This window comes from Hypanus sabinus, chromosome 2 (assembly GCF_030144855.1).
Source record: "Hypanus sabinus isolate sHypSab1 chromosome 2, sHypSab1.hap1, whole genome shotgun sequence".
Lineage (NCBI taxonomy): Eukaryota > Metazoa > Chordata > Chondrichthyes > Myliobatiformes > Dasyatidae > Hypanus > Hypanus sabinus.
This window is the reverse complement of record NC_082707.1, coordinates 15,465,911-15,478,975: the sequence shown is the minus strand read 5'-3', so window position 1 is coordinate 15,478,975 and position 13,065 is coordinate 15,465,911. Positions and strand designations below refer to the sequence as shown.

General features: G+C 42.6%; 1 protein-coding gene across 1 annotated transcript; it reads right to left on the bottom strand.

Moving 5' to 3' along the window:
* Positions 1-3,725: 3,725 nt before the first annotated feature.
* On the bottom strand, positions 3,726-12,677 carry LOC132403257 (extracellular calcium-sensing receptor-like). The gene is made up of 5 exons (XM_059986688.1): positions 12,393-12,677; positions 9,194-10,030; positions 7,999-8,223; positions 4,747-4,870; positions 3,726-4,642 (listed from the first exon to the last, which is right to left on the bottom strand). Exons 1-5 carry the CDS (start codon positions 12,642-12,644, stop codon positions 3,726-3,728), a joined length of 2,355 nt encoding a protein of 784 aa, XP_059842671.1. The 5' UTR covers positions 12,645-12,677.
* Positions 12,678-13,065: the final 388 nt, after the last annotated feature.

The following is a 13,065-nucleotide window of genomic DNA, read 5'->3' as shown; positions in this document are numbered from 1 at the left end:
GTCTCTCAAAGGAGAAAAGGCCAAGTTTACTCTACCGAGTTACATAAGGCATGCTCTCCCATCTAGGCAACATCCTTATAAATCTTCTTTGGATTCATTCTATCGTATCCACATCCTTGCAGTAGTAAGGTGACCGGAACTGAAGACAGTACTACAAGTGGGGTCTGCTTGTAGCAATACTCACAGCTGTAACATTAAGGGCATGTTCGGCAACTCTCTGTGGGCCGAAAGGACTCTATTGTGTTGTAGTTTTTCTAGTTTCTATTCTAACTCATGGCTCTTGAATTCAATCCTACGGTTAATGAGCGCCTGCACATTATTCACCTTACGAACACCGTCAACGTCCCAAGAACACACCCCAAGATCTCTCTGATATTCCTCACTCTTACCATCAATACTATATTCCGTCGTCAAAATTAACCCACACAAAATGAACCACTTAGCATTTTTCTGGGTTGATACCAATCTGCGACTTCTTAGCCCAGTTCTGAATTCTGTTGATGTCCCACTGTAATCTTTGATAACCATACAAACTATTGACAACACACCAGCGCCACAGCCATTATGTTATCAGCAAACTTAACAAACCAGCATTCCAATTTATGATCTAGGTCATTTATGTTAAAAAAAAACACAAAGAAGAGCGGTCCCTGGAAAGATCCCTGCGGGCCATTAAGGATCTAAAACCTCCATGCAGAATCTTAAAAAAGTGGTAGAAGGAGTACATTGTTGGGAAATGTACAATTTTTGGCAAAAGGAACGCCAATGTAGACTATTATCTAAATAGGGAGAAGTTTCAAACATCAGAGGTGTAGTCTCATACAAGACTCCCAGAACTCTAATTTAGATGTTAAATCCGTGGGGGGGAAAAAAAGAAAATGCAATGTTGACTTTTAGTCAAGGGTAATAGAAAATAAAAGCAAGGTGATACTTCTGAGGCTTTATAAGGAACTTCTTATGCCGCAGGGAGTATGACCAATAGTTCTGGGGCTCCTATTTCAGAAAGGACATGTTGCCATTGGAGAGACTCCATAGAAGGATCAGGAGGATGATTCTAGTAATGAAGGATTTCACACATGTGGAGCTTTTGGAACGTTTGGACCTGCTCTCACTGAAATTTAGCAGAATGTTGAAAGCACTGAATTAGGTGAATGTGGAGAGGATGCTCCCTCAGGTGAGGGTGTCCAGATCTAGAAGGACAATCTTTTAGGAAGGAAGTAAGAAGGCTTTTTTTTTAGCCGAAGTGTGTTGAATCTTGTAATGTTCTGCCAAAGAATGTGGAGGGTACTAGGTCCCTGGGTATATTTACGGAGGAATTTTATAGATTTCTGATCAGTCAGGGAATCTAGGATTTGTCAAGAAGACAGGTGTATGGGATTGAGGGCGATCTGGCATCAGTCATAATGGAATGTGGGAACAGACTCGATTGGCTGGTGATCTAATCCTGCTCCTATGTCTTATGGTCTTAAGGACACCTACAACTTTGGCAATCGTTTATAGATGTGTAGTAGTAAATATGTTGTCTGACTACATTATGACCTAGTATGAAAACAACAAAGCCCTTGTAGATATATTTCTGGTAGATGTAGTGGATTATTAGTATTATTCTACGGATTTCTTGAGTATGACCGCAAGACAATGAATCTGGTGATAGAAATGTTGTTTAATAAAATATTCACATTGAGGTTTGAACATGTAATAACTAAGGAAAAGGAATTAATCCTTAAAATGAGAGGGAGTTGAATTTGTCACCAAGCTGTCTGTGTGAATCGATGAGTCTTCATTAGGGATTAGTGAGATCAAGAATAGGCATAGAGTGGAGAGATATAGATCCAGAGAATTTGTGAGCGTGGTTGAAGCTGGTAGCTACGAAGATGGCACTAACAAGCATGGCACAAGTGCACCTATGGTTTGCTTCACGTAACAAGCGAAACTTTCATATCTGGGTTTATGTACGTTTGCAGAGTTTTCACCATGTTCCTGAGAGCTGCTACGTTAATAAGGACGTTTGTGCTGGGGAGCCGGTTGAGTCTGTGTCCCAGAAATAGGTAGAGTGGCCTGGGAGATCTCTAAAAGGATAATAAATGAATACTGGACTTCCATGCAGAAAGTAAATGATGAGGAACAGGGGAATTGAAGGTTGTTGAAGTGCCTTTGGCCATGCGGCCTTGAAAGTTCAAAGTTCAACTAAATTTAATATCCAGGTACGTACATGGCAGCTTATACTACAAGGAGATTCATTTTCCTGCAGGTATTTACTTGAAAGCAAGAACTGTCGAACTACCAATGTGTAAATAAAAAAGACAAATCCTGCTTTAAAAAATGTAAGTAACAAATCGGAGAATAAGAATTGCAGACACCTTGAAGGTGGAAAAATATGAAAAATCCTGTCCTGGTCATAAGTGTTTCCATTCCAGACGATGTTGCAACCAGTGACGACATTCTTCAATGCATATCTGTAACAGTTCGTCAGCTTTATATGGCACGCCGAATCTAGACATAGCTCTAAAAAAATGCGATCATGTCTTATTTACGATGGTCTTCTTGCCCCAGATAGATTCTCGTACATGCTACCGTCAGGAGCTTTAATTACTGGCTCTGAGTGCCGGATGGGCGAGGGAATCGACTGGATTTGCGGGTGAAGAAATAAGATAGCAAGCTAAGCTCAGTGAAGAAGGAGAAGAAAGAGACAATGGACCTGCAGGGGATGTTTGTATCAAAAGACTTCAAAGTGGGCAGTGCGAAAAGAGAGGTGCAGGACTGAGTACTGATCAGCTTGGTGAATTTGGAAGTCAGAGCTACAGAATTGATGGGATCTCTACTGGTATGGGAGACGTTGATCTAACGTTTGCGGATGGGGTTTCAGTCCAGGGGTAGGAAGAAGCGCCCAAGAACTACCGCTAGTCTCTTTAAAGTAGGACTCAGTCCTCCAGAATGCAACATTTTCGCCTGTGTCTGCAGGTTGGATGGTGTATTTAGGATTTTTCATTAGAAGGTGGTGAGCAGAGAGTTCAGAAAAGAGTGGTCCCAGTGTGCCAGAGACCGTGAAGCACTTAGACTGTGTGAAGACTGTTCATTCAACCGGTGGATAAATCTGTTTCAGTAGTCCAGCTTTGAGGGATTCTATGGAATTATTTGTTACTATGGCTATATTAACATTTCTATAATGTTAACGTTGGTGGGATGTTATTTGAGTTAGTGCTTGGGTCAACAATTTCCACTCTGGTGTCAATGCCTCTGGCACACTTATGACCAGTTTAGCGCTTGCTATATTTTTAGCTTGTTCTTTATTAATATAGAATTCCACTTTAGACACAGTAATCAACGAACCAGTATCCACGTGCGCGTCAGACGTTGTCCCAGGATCAAGTTTTTTACACACAGCGGTGCGTGTCTGTAATGCGTTGCTTGGGATTGTGGTAGAGGCAGAAAGATTAGAAAGGTGATGTTTACATAGGCGCACGCATGTCAGCAAACTGAAAGGATATTGTTTACGCAGAAGAGATTAGTTTAGTTAGCTATCTGATAACTAACTTAATTTGTTCGGCACAACATTGTGGTCTAAACGGCCCATTCCAGAGCTGTAGTGTTTTATGTTCTATATGGTTAAACCAACGAGCATTCCTTTGATATTAAGGGAGCCTTATAAAATTTATGAAAACAATGCACCTGACAATTTAAGCAAGTAACCACTCAACAACACAATATAGCTACTTCCATATTTATCATTCAATATTTCCGCTAGGCATCTTGCCCAGGACATGTCTCTTTGTGTTCTGTTCACGCTTAAAGAGTATAATGTAACATTTAGGAGCAAAAATACAGAACAACAACGCATAACCAGACGCTAAAATGGCAAACACCTCCACCGCCACTGTGTACTTCCCAGGAGAACTCACGTAGGCCGGGATGAAGGTAATCCAAACTGCACAAAAGATAAGCATGCTAAATGTGATGTGTTTCGCTTCGTTGAAGTTATCAGGAAGTTGTCGAACTAGAAAGGCGACCACAAAGCACACACAGGATAGAAATCCAATGTAACCCAGTACGCAGTAATAGGCAAGTTCAGACCCAAGGTTGCATTCAAAAAATATTATATCGGTAAAATGTTCAGTACTCTTCCGAGGGTATGGCGGCGACGTAGCGAGCCAGACGGTACATATTAAGCATTGTAGCGAAGTCAGGCTCAAGACAGTCAGTCGCTGTTGGGTTGGGCCAAACCACTTCATTATATAACTGTTGGGTAGAGTTGCTTTGAAGGCCAAGACAACAACAATCGTTTTACCCAAAACACAAGACACACAGAGAACAAATATAATACCGAATGACGTGTGACGAAGTTTGCAAGACCATACTGACGGTTCTCCGATGAATGTAACTGAACAGAGAAAGCAAAGCATTAAAGCAACAAGAAGAAGGAAACTTAGTTCTGAGTTATTAGCTTTAACAATCGGCGTCTCTCTATGAGTATAGAACGTTGCAAATACCAGCATTGTAATACAGAATCCGACCAATGCCAGCGTCACCAGGATAATCCCCATGCTTTCAATAAATGAAAGAAATTCAATCTCTTTTGGTATGCACTCAATTCGTTTCTCATTGGACTTGTACTCTGGTGGGCATTTAAGGCAACCGGTTGAATCTAAAACGAAACAAATTAATATTGTACACGGAGGGGCACAAGTCCATATTTCAAAATGCTATTGTCCTAGCATTTACTGATGGAAGTTCCAGGAGATAACTTACCGGTGGTGTTGCTAACTTCTCCTTGGGGGCATTGTATGCAATCATAGCAACACTTAGGTTGTCCTTTTCTGAGAGCTTTTCGTGTGCCGGGATCACAGCTTTCAGAGCAAACCGCTCGTGGAACCTATGGAGAGTTTAAACACGGGACCTGGCCATTACAAGTCGAAGTAGGAGGAAATGGTTTACTCAACCAAATATGAATTCATTCCACAACCCATGGACTTACTTTAAAGAACACTACAAGTCAGGTTCTCAGGACAACAAAGGGAATGCTGGAGGAACTCAACAGATCCGGCAGCATCTATGCAATCTGTATAAATAGTCGGTGTTTCGGGCACCGATGTCTCTTCGGAAATGGAAATAAAAATAATGGGGAGACACCAGACAGGTGAAGCTAGATTGGTGGGAAATGTAAAGGACTAGAGAAGAAGAATATGGTAGGACAGCATAATGCACAATGGGGGAAAAGTTGAAAGCATGGGCATAAGGGGAGGTGATAGGTAGGTGAGAGAGATTAGGCATAAGGATTGGGAAAACAGAAAGAGAGAACAGGAAGTGAAAGCATTACCAGGAGGAGAAATTGATGTTCGTGCCATTCGGCTTCAGGCCAATTAGACAGAATATGAGGTGTTGTACCTTAACCCTCATCGTAGCGAAAGAAGAAGCCACCGAGAAATGACGCTTTTGGGAGCTGCTCAAATTTACGTTAGGCCTCACCAAAGTAGAAGGGGATGCTTTGGGAAATAGAGGTGTAGCTCAAACCGAACGGTCTGTGAAAAAAGGCCAGTGAGTGAGTGGGCCAGGGAAGGAGTGAAAATTTGAGGCTTTGACTGGAGAGGCTTCGACGAGAAGAGGGGGAGGACGAGTTTTTTACCCAGTTAGTCTTTACAATGCCTCCGGAGACGGTGATGTGCGTCTCCTGTGAGATGTGGCAATCTTGAGGGATCTCTGCTCTCCCGAAGAGCCACATCTGCCAGAAGTTAATGCGGCTGGGCGATCTCGAAGACCGTATGAGGAATCTGGAGCAGCAGCTGGATGACCTTCGACTCATAAGGGAGAATAATGCAGCCATTGATGAGAGCTACAGGGAGGTAGTCATACCTAGGCTGCCGGAAGCAGGTCATTGGGTGACAGTCAGATGGGGGAATGCGAAGCTGAATAGACAGGTAGTGCAGAGCACCCCTGTAGCCATTTCCCTGAATAATAGGTTTACTGTCCTGGATACTGTTGGTGCCGACGACAGACCAGGTGTGAGCCACGGTGGCAGGGCCTTTGGCCCTGAGTCTGACCTTGTGGTGAAGAAGGGTGGGACGGAGAAGAGGAGAGCTGTTGTTATTGGAGACTCTATAGTCAGGGGAGCAGACAGGAGATTTTGTGGATGTGAGAAGGACACCCGTATGGTTTGTTGTCTTCCGGGTGCCAGGATCTGGGAAGTCTCTGACCGAGTGCATGACATCCTGGTGCGAGAGTGAAAACAACCAGAAGTTGTGAAACATGTTCGTACCAAAGACATAGGCAGGAAGAGGGATGAGGTCCTGCAGTGTGAGTTTCTGGAACTAGGCAGAAGGCTGAAGAACAGGACCTTAAGGGTGGCGTTATCAGGTTTGCTGACATTGCTACGTGATAGTGATGTGTAGAACTGGAGGAGATGGCAGTTGAATTCGTGGCTGAAGATTTGGTGCAAGGGGCAGGGTTTCAGACTTTTGGATCATTGGGATCTCTGCTGGGGAATGTGGGACATTTACAGATTGGATGGGTTGCACCTGAACTCGAGGGGGAGCAATATCCTTGCAGGTGCGTTTGCTAGAATGGTTCCGGGGTGGGGGGGGGGTTGAACTAATTTTCAGGGGGGTGAGACCAGGAGCGATAGAGCAGTGAAAGAAGCACATGGAGTAAAATCAGATCTAAAATATAGAGAGGCTTTGGGGAAAGAGAAGCAAAAAAAAAAAAAAAATCGGTGAAAATGTAGTAAGGTAGAAGGGCAAAGTCTGTGCACTTCCATGCAAGAAGCATGAAGAACAAAGGTGATGAACGAAGAGCTTGGATACATACATGGAATTATGATGTTGTGACCATTACACAGTCTTGGCTGACACCAGGGCAGGAATGGATTCTCAATAATCCTGGATTTCAGTGTTTTAAAAGGGATGGTGGCAGGGGAGGAGGGGAGGCATTACTGGTCAGGGATACCATTACAGCTACAGAAAGGGTGGGTAATGTAGCAGGATCCTCTTTTGAATCAGTATGAATGGAAGTCAGGAACAGGAAGCGATCAGTTACTCTATTGGGGGCATTACATAGGTACCCTGGTAGCAGCACAGATACCGAGGAGCAGATTGGGAGACAGATTTTGGAAAGGTGCAATAATAACACGGTTGTTATCATGAGTGACTTTAATTTCCCTAATATTGATTGGCACCTGATTAGTTCCAAGCGTTTAGATGGGACAGAGTTTGTTAAGTGTCTCCAGGACGGATTCCTGTCACAGTATGTTGACAGGCCGACTGAAGGGGGATGCCATACTAGATCTAGTATTAGGTAACGAATCGGGTCAGGTCACAGATCTCTCAGTGGGAAGAACGTCTGGGGGACAGTGATCACCGCTCCCTGGTCTTTGGCATTATCATGGAAAAGGATAGAACCAGAGAGGACAATATATTTTTTAATTGCTGAACGGAAAATTATGAGGCTATAAGGCTAGAGCTCGCGGGTGTGAATTGGGATGATGTTTTTGCAGGGAAATGTACTATGGGCATCTTCTGGTCGATGTTTAAGGATTCCTTGCAGGATGTTAGGGACAAATTTGTCCCGGTGAGAAAGATAAGTAATGGTAGGGTGAAAGAACCATGGGTGACAAGTGAGGTGGAATATCTAATCAGGTGGAAGATTTAGCATACCGTTGAACTTAGATCTCCAGAATATATGGAGGTCTAATCGCGTGGTGATAAGAGCTACACTGCCGTTGTGTCCTCTCGGGATGTTTTCTAAACTGGAAAAAAAATACCGACCTGCCAATTCTCTCACTCTAGGAATCAATCTAATCGAGGTGAAGGACTTTTGCTGCCACCACAACTCTAGCTGTAACAAGTCCGTGATTACTGTCTGAAGAAAGAATTATACGGATATTGGCTTTTTCATTTTGAATCCGTCACTCCCGTGATAACACAGCTTTTAATATAAGCTGACGTCAGTGTGATCGACTGAGCCGAAAAATCACCGGTAACATCCTTGGTCTTTGCACACACACCTTACCGTGGATTGTCCTCCCGTCCATATGATTAACCCTTCGTCTAATATAAATTTATGTCCTTTGGGCGCCGCTCCATCATACCGTCCCACTGTTACAGTAACAGCGCCGCTGTCTGTCGGCTGCCAGTTTACGATGTCATATATTGGGACCGGATCACCGTTGCTATCGAAGTAGATGCTTTCTCCAATCTTTGTAGTGAAATTTACTGTATTCATGTAATGTAGAAGCTAAATCAGAAATTTAAAGTGCAGTGAGAATTAATGCATAGTCACTGGCTTCAAGCTGAACAGGTAATCTCTCAATCAAGTTCACTGAATATACAAAAAATGATCATGTTGCTGGAGGGACTCGGCAGAAAATAGTTGACATACAGGCAGTAATTGGTCGAGATTTTTAAACTGCGTTAAAAGATAGAGGAGCGAAGGGCACCGTGAAGAGAGGAGTGGAACTATAACTAGCAGCAGATATTTGGGTCCAGGTAGTGTGTGAGAAGGACAATTGAAAAGGCAAGGCAGTAAATGTACTAATTTTGAAAAGCGGCACATAAACGCAGGACAAAACCTGCTGAGTTCCTCCAGCAACCGCAGTTTTTCTATTGTTTTTATATGCAGATTTCATTGCAAAAACATGTTCAGAAATCCATTAAGTACTTGCCTTTGAAGGTGCCATTCAGAGTCATACATTAACATTAGGGTAAGGGGCAAATTAGTTTATTGCCGTCACATATAACTTCGCTTTGCGTGCTATCCAAATAGATTATTACACCACGTCAGTGCGTTGAACGGAAAACAGTAACAGATGCACAAAAAAAAGTTACAGTTGCAGAGCATCTGCAGCGGATGTTGGTTTTTCCTTATTTAGAGTTGCGGGACAGAACTGATCCTAACATCAGCCTATTAAACAGTAGCCTAAGCAGGGGAAAATTTACAATGACCGCCTAACTTTCTAAACGCGTCACCACTGAACTGTGCAACAAAACTGGAACACCGAGAGGTACGCCGCGTAGTCACTGGAGAATGTAAAGAAACTTTTCAGATGGCGCCGGAATTGAACTTAAAGCTTCGACCCTCGAGCTACAATAGAGCTGCGCTGACAGCAAAGCTGCCGTGATGCCAAAAAACCCAAGGTGCAAGGGCGTCATATGGTAATTTTAAAGACAAGAATCGATTTTATTGTGCCAATCTATTTAGTGCTTACCTGCCACGGTTCAAAACTTGAAATATTGGCACAACTCTCGTCGGCAAATGGACCATTCCCATCTTGGCAGCTGAGCAAATTATGAAGAGCGTGGGCGATAGCGTACGTCGATTTATATACGTTGTACGTCACTCGGTATTCAGACACATCACTGAACTCGTTGTGGGCTGTAAGTAGAGATTCATTCCCTGTGCATTCCCGAATCCCCGAATCCCCATTGGAGTCGACCGTGTTACTTTCGGCGTTCCTTAACTTGCAACTGAAAGCTTTTTCCCAAAACTCTTGTATCAGGGTGTTTCCGGGATAAAGAGACGGGTGAGTGTTCATGAGGAATTCTTTCAACCCTGGTATTTGCACTTTTCGGATCGCTATTCCAATTGAACCGACTACAAACTGTTTACTCTCCTTGGGGTGTAGAACCGGTGCGGTGATCCAAGCCTCACTTCCTATCCATTGTATACCAGTGACATTCTGCCGTACAACTTCTTGTAGTAATATACTCATATCTGCTTGTGCAAGGAAAGCTAATATTACCTTTGTTGAAGATTTCTTTATGACGTCTATAATTTGCAGTAATGTCTCCCTTGGGTACGATATGTGAAAAGCCTCAGAGAAAGCAATGCAAATTCCCAGCTCTTCCATCTCTTCATTGAATGCCTGCATCCCAAAATTACCATAATCATCGTCGCTCCTAATTGTTCCGATCCAGGTCCATCCGAAATGCTTAATGAGTTGAGCCAAGGCCCTCACTTGAAAGTAATCGCTTGGGATCGTTCTGAAGAAGGAAGGATATTCACGTCTGTTGCTCAGACAGGCACACGTGGCGATATAGCTAACCTAGAGGGAGACAAGTTCACAATCGATAAATTACAGTTGTTCATTTATGCTCTGCAATGTAACTTCATAGACCACCTGCACAGGATTGAAAATACTTCGGTAAGCCCTGACAGTGATTTGAAAAGCGCTAGACAAGTGTAAAGAGGAAATCTTGAAAATCTTTGTCAACAGCTTATGGAAGACAAGAAGGGACTGAAACATTGTTGTGGTTGGACAAAGGGAGAAGAACAACGGAAGACCTGCCGGACGCGAGTGGGTCGGGTTCGGGGTTGTGGGGAGTTGTGTAGCCGGCGTTGACTGTCGTTCTTTGAATCCTGAGAATTCTGGAGGCTTTCGTCACTTTTACTTTCCAGAATCTCCAGTGTTGCTTTGCTTTTCATATAAATATGAAACTCTGTTGGTCTCCTCTCTCGCTGTGATGGCCCTTGTTAGAAAGAGGGAGAACCTGCAACACGCCGAATTGAAGGGCGATCTTTTTTTCAATTCTTGGATGGCAGATCTTGACATCTCTCGGTGGGCTTTGCTATTGCTTGTTTGGTAGGTGTCAAGAGCTGTTGCTTCCTTAGAGTTTGCTTGACGCTTTGCTGCTGCTTCTGTGTAAAAAGTGGAGAAAAGACTTTTGCGGTTCTGTCCTTTTATTATGATAAATTATTTGGTGTTCTCTTCAGTGTTCGTGGGTGTCTGCGATGAGCAATTCTTTTAGATGGTTTACTATACATTCCTTGAGATTAAGTGGACAATTCAAAACTACTGAAACGATTGAAATCATTTACGGAATTAAAAGGAAAAAAAAACTACCAGTTTGAACCGCATGAAAATAAACTTAATTAATCCCTGACATGCATGTGACATTCAAACATAGCTATTTGAGGCCGATTCTATCCTGCCTGTTTAGCGTACGTGAGATCCTGAATGTCCTGTACAGGATAGAAAACACACTGTCCTTTTTTTTTACCCAGAGTAGGACTGGGAAAGGGCAGTGCATATCTGGAATGATCTGGTCTGATTTGAATAAGTGCTTGGATAGGAGTGGTGTAGAGTGCTATAGGCCAAACGCAAGCAAATGGGATCTACAGTGGGCATGGGAGAGTTAGGCCGAAGGTCTATTTTATATGGGTCTGATCATCCTTGTAAGTAGTGATCTTAGCACAATAATATCCTTTCCAAATTTGTGCTAGTAACCTTGAGAGGCACCAAATGTCTACTTCAATTTTATTAGCCTCCACAACCCACATCACCCATCCCCTTGGTAACTGTTAGTGAAAAACGCAAACATAGATATAACTGCTCCTTGTAATAATGATCGGTGGAATTGCCTGAATATACCATCTAGACATATATTTTACACCATGTATCAAATGGCCCATGACGCAACTCTTGTTGGCAGATTCTCAGATGGTGACGGGGAGGTGCAAATGAGTGAGATGTATTAGCTTGGTGAGTGTTGTCGTAACAGAAACATTGCACTTAACGTCAGCGTGACAAAGTAATTTTTTGCAGACATGAGGAAGAGGAAGTCAAGCGAACACACACCTGACCTCGACGAGGGATCAGTAGTTCAATAGGTTGTTCCAAAAGCAGAAAACGACCAGACCATAAGGATCCCCACGATTTAAACTCTGGCTATATATTTCATCGATGATAGTTTTGTCAAGATTTAGTATATCACAAAAAAAAACTCAAGCAAGTTTCTAAAGATCTATCGTAAGGAGCATTAGAAATGGTTGCATCACCGTTTGGTATGGAAGGGTTACAGTATTGGATCGAAAAAAGCTGCAGAAGGTTGTAAACAGCAGATCCATCCCCAGCATTGAGGACATTTGGAAAAGTCGCCTCCCATAAATAAGGATGCGTTCATCATAAAGGTTCCCAATCACTCAGGACATGCCCTGTCTCCTTCCTACCATCGGGGAGGAGGTACAGCAGCCCGAAGACACACAGTCAAAGTTTTAGAAACAGCTAATTCCCCACAACCATCACATTTTTTAACAGAAAATGAACCAACATGTGGACACTAGCCACTGTTCTACTCTCTATTTTAACTATGTCTTATTGAAATTCATAGTTTGTTTTATGTATTACACTCTACTACTGCAGCAAAATAGCACATTTGTTGTTCTGTGTTGGCCACATTAAACCTAATTCCGATTCACATTCGTATCTGAACCAAAAAAAAAAACATGAGAAAGCAGCCTAATTGAAGTGAAAATAACAATTTAATTTATATTCTCAAACACCCTGCGCAACTATTCCAAATCAGGAGTTGTTCAAGACATTATTTCTGAAAGTCTGTTCAGGTTTACGAAACAGGTGCACAATGTTATGCATCAGCCAGCCAATAGTACTTAAACAACTGACTTACCACAGGGATCCTAAAGGGACCAATTAATGACGCGATCCCTAAAGTCAATGACGATCTAGAATCCCCAACGATAGCGGGAACCATGGGAGCTCTTATACAATTGGATTTCGTTGCGTCCAGTCTGTTTAAAAACTCAAAGACTGCTTTTAAGGACACATCAGGCTTCCCACAAGAATCGTAAATTGAGTAACCCAACGTAACGTTTGGAAGAATTTCCGTGTTATTGTTAATCTCCTCAATCGCAAAGATCATCGTTATTGCGAAGCGGAAAAGTCTGTACCGGAAGCTGCAGAAAAAAAAACCCAATTGTGTGTCTGCAAAGAACTTCTCAATATTGCTAGTTTTGCAAAATATGACAACTACAACACGCCACGAATACCTTACATTGAAAAAGAATTCAGACCCCTCAACTACATTCACTGGTTACTGTATTTTTTTCCTTCAAATCTGCGCATCATGCCAAATCAAAACCAAAAAGAAATATAAGACATGTCAACAGTTAACTAGTTGACGAAAATTGGAAAACTGAAATTGGGATGCAAATGTAACGTCTATTCCTCCCCTCCCTCCCCCCTTGTAATTACTACATTAACTTTCCTCGGGTATAAGATAATTATTACCTTAGCAACTTACCCAATTTGCTGATCTAGAAAATTGGAGGATTACCTATCTG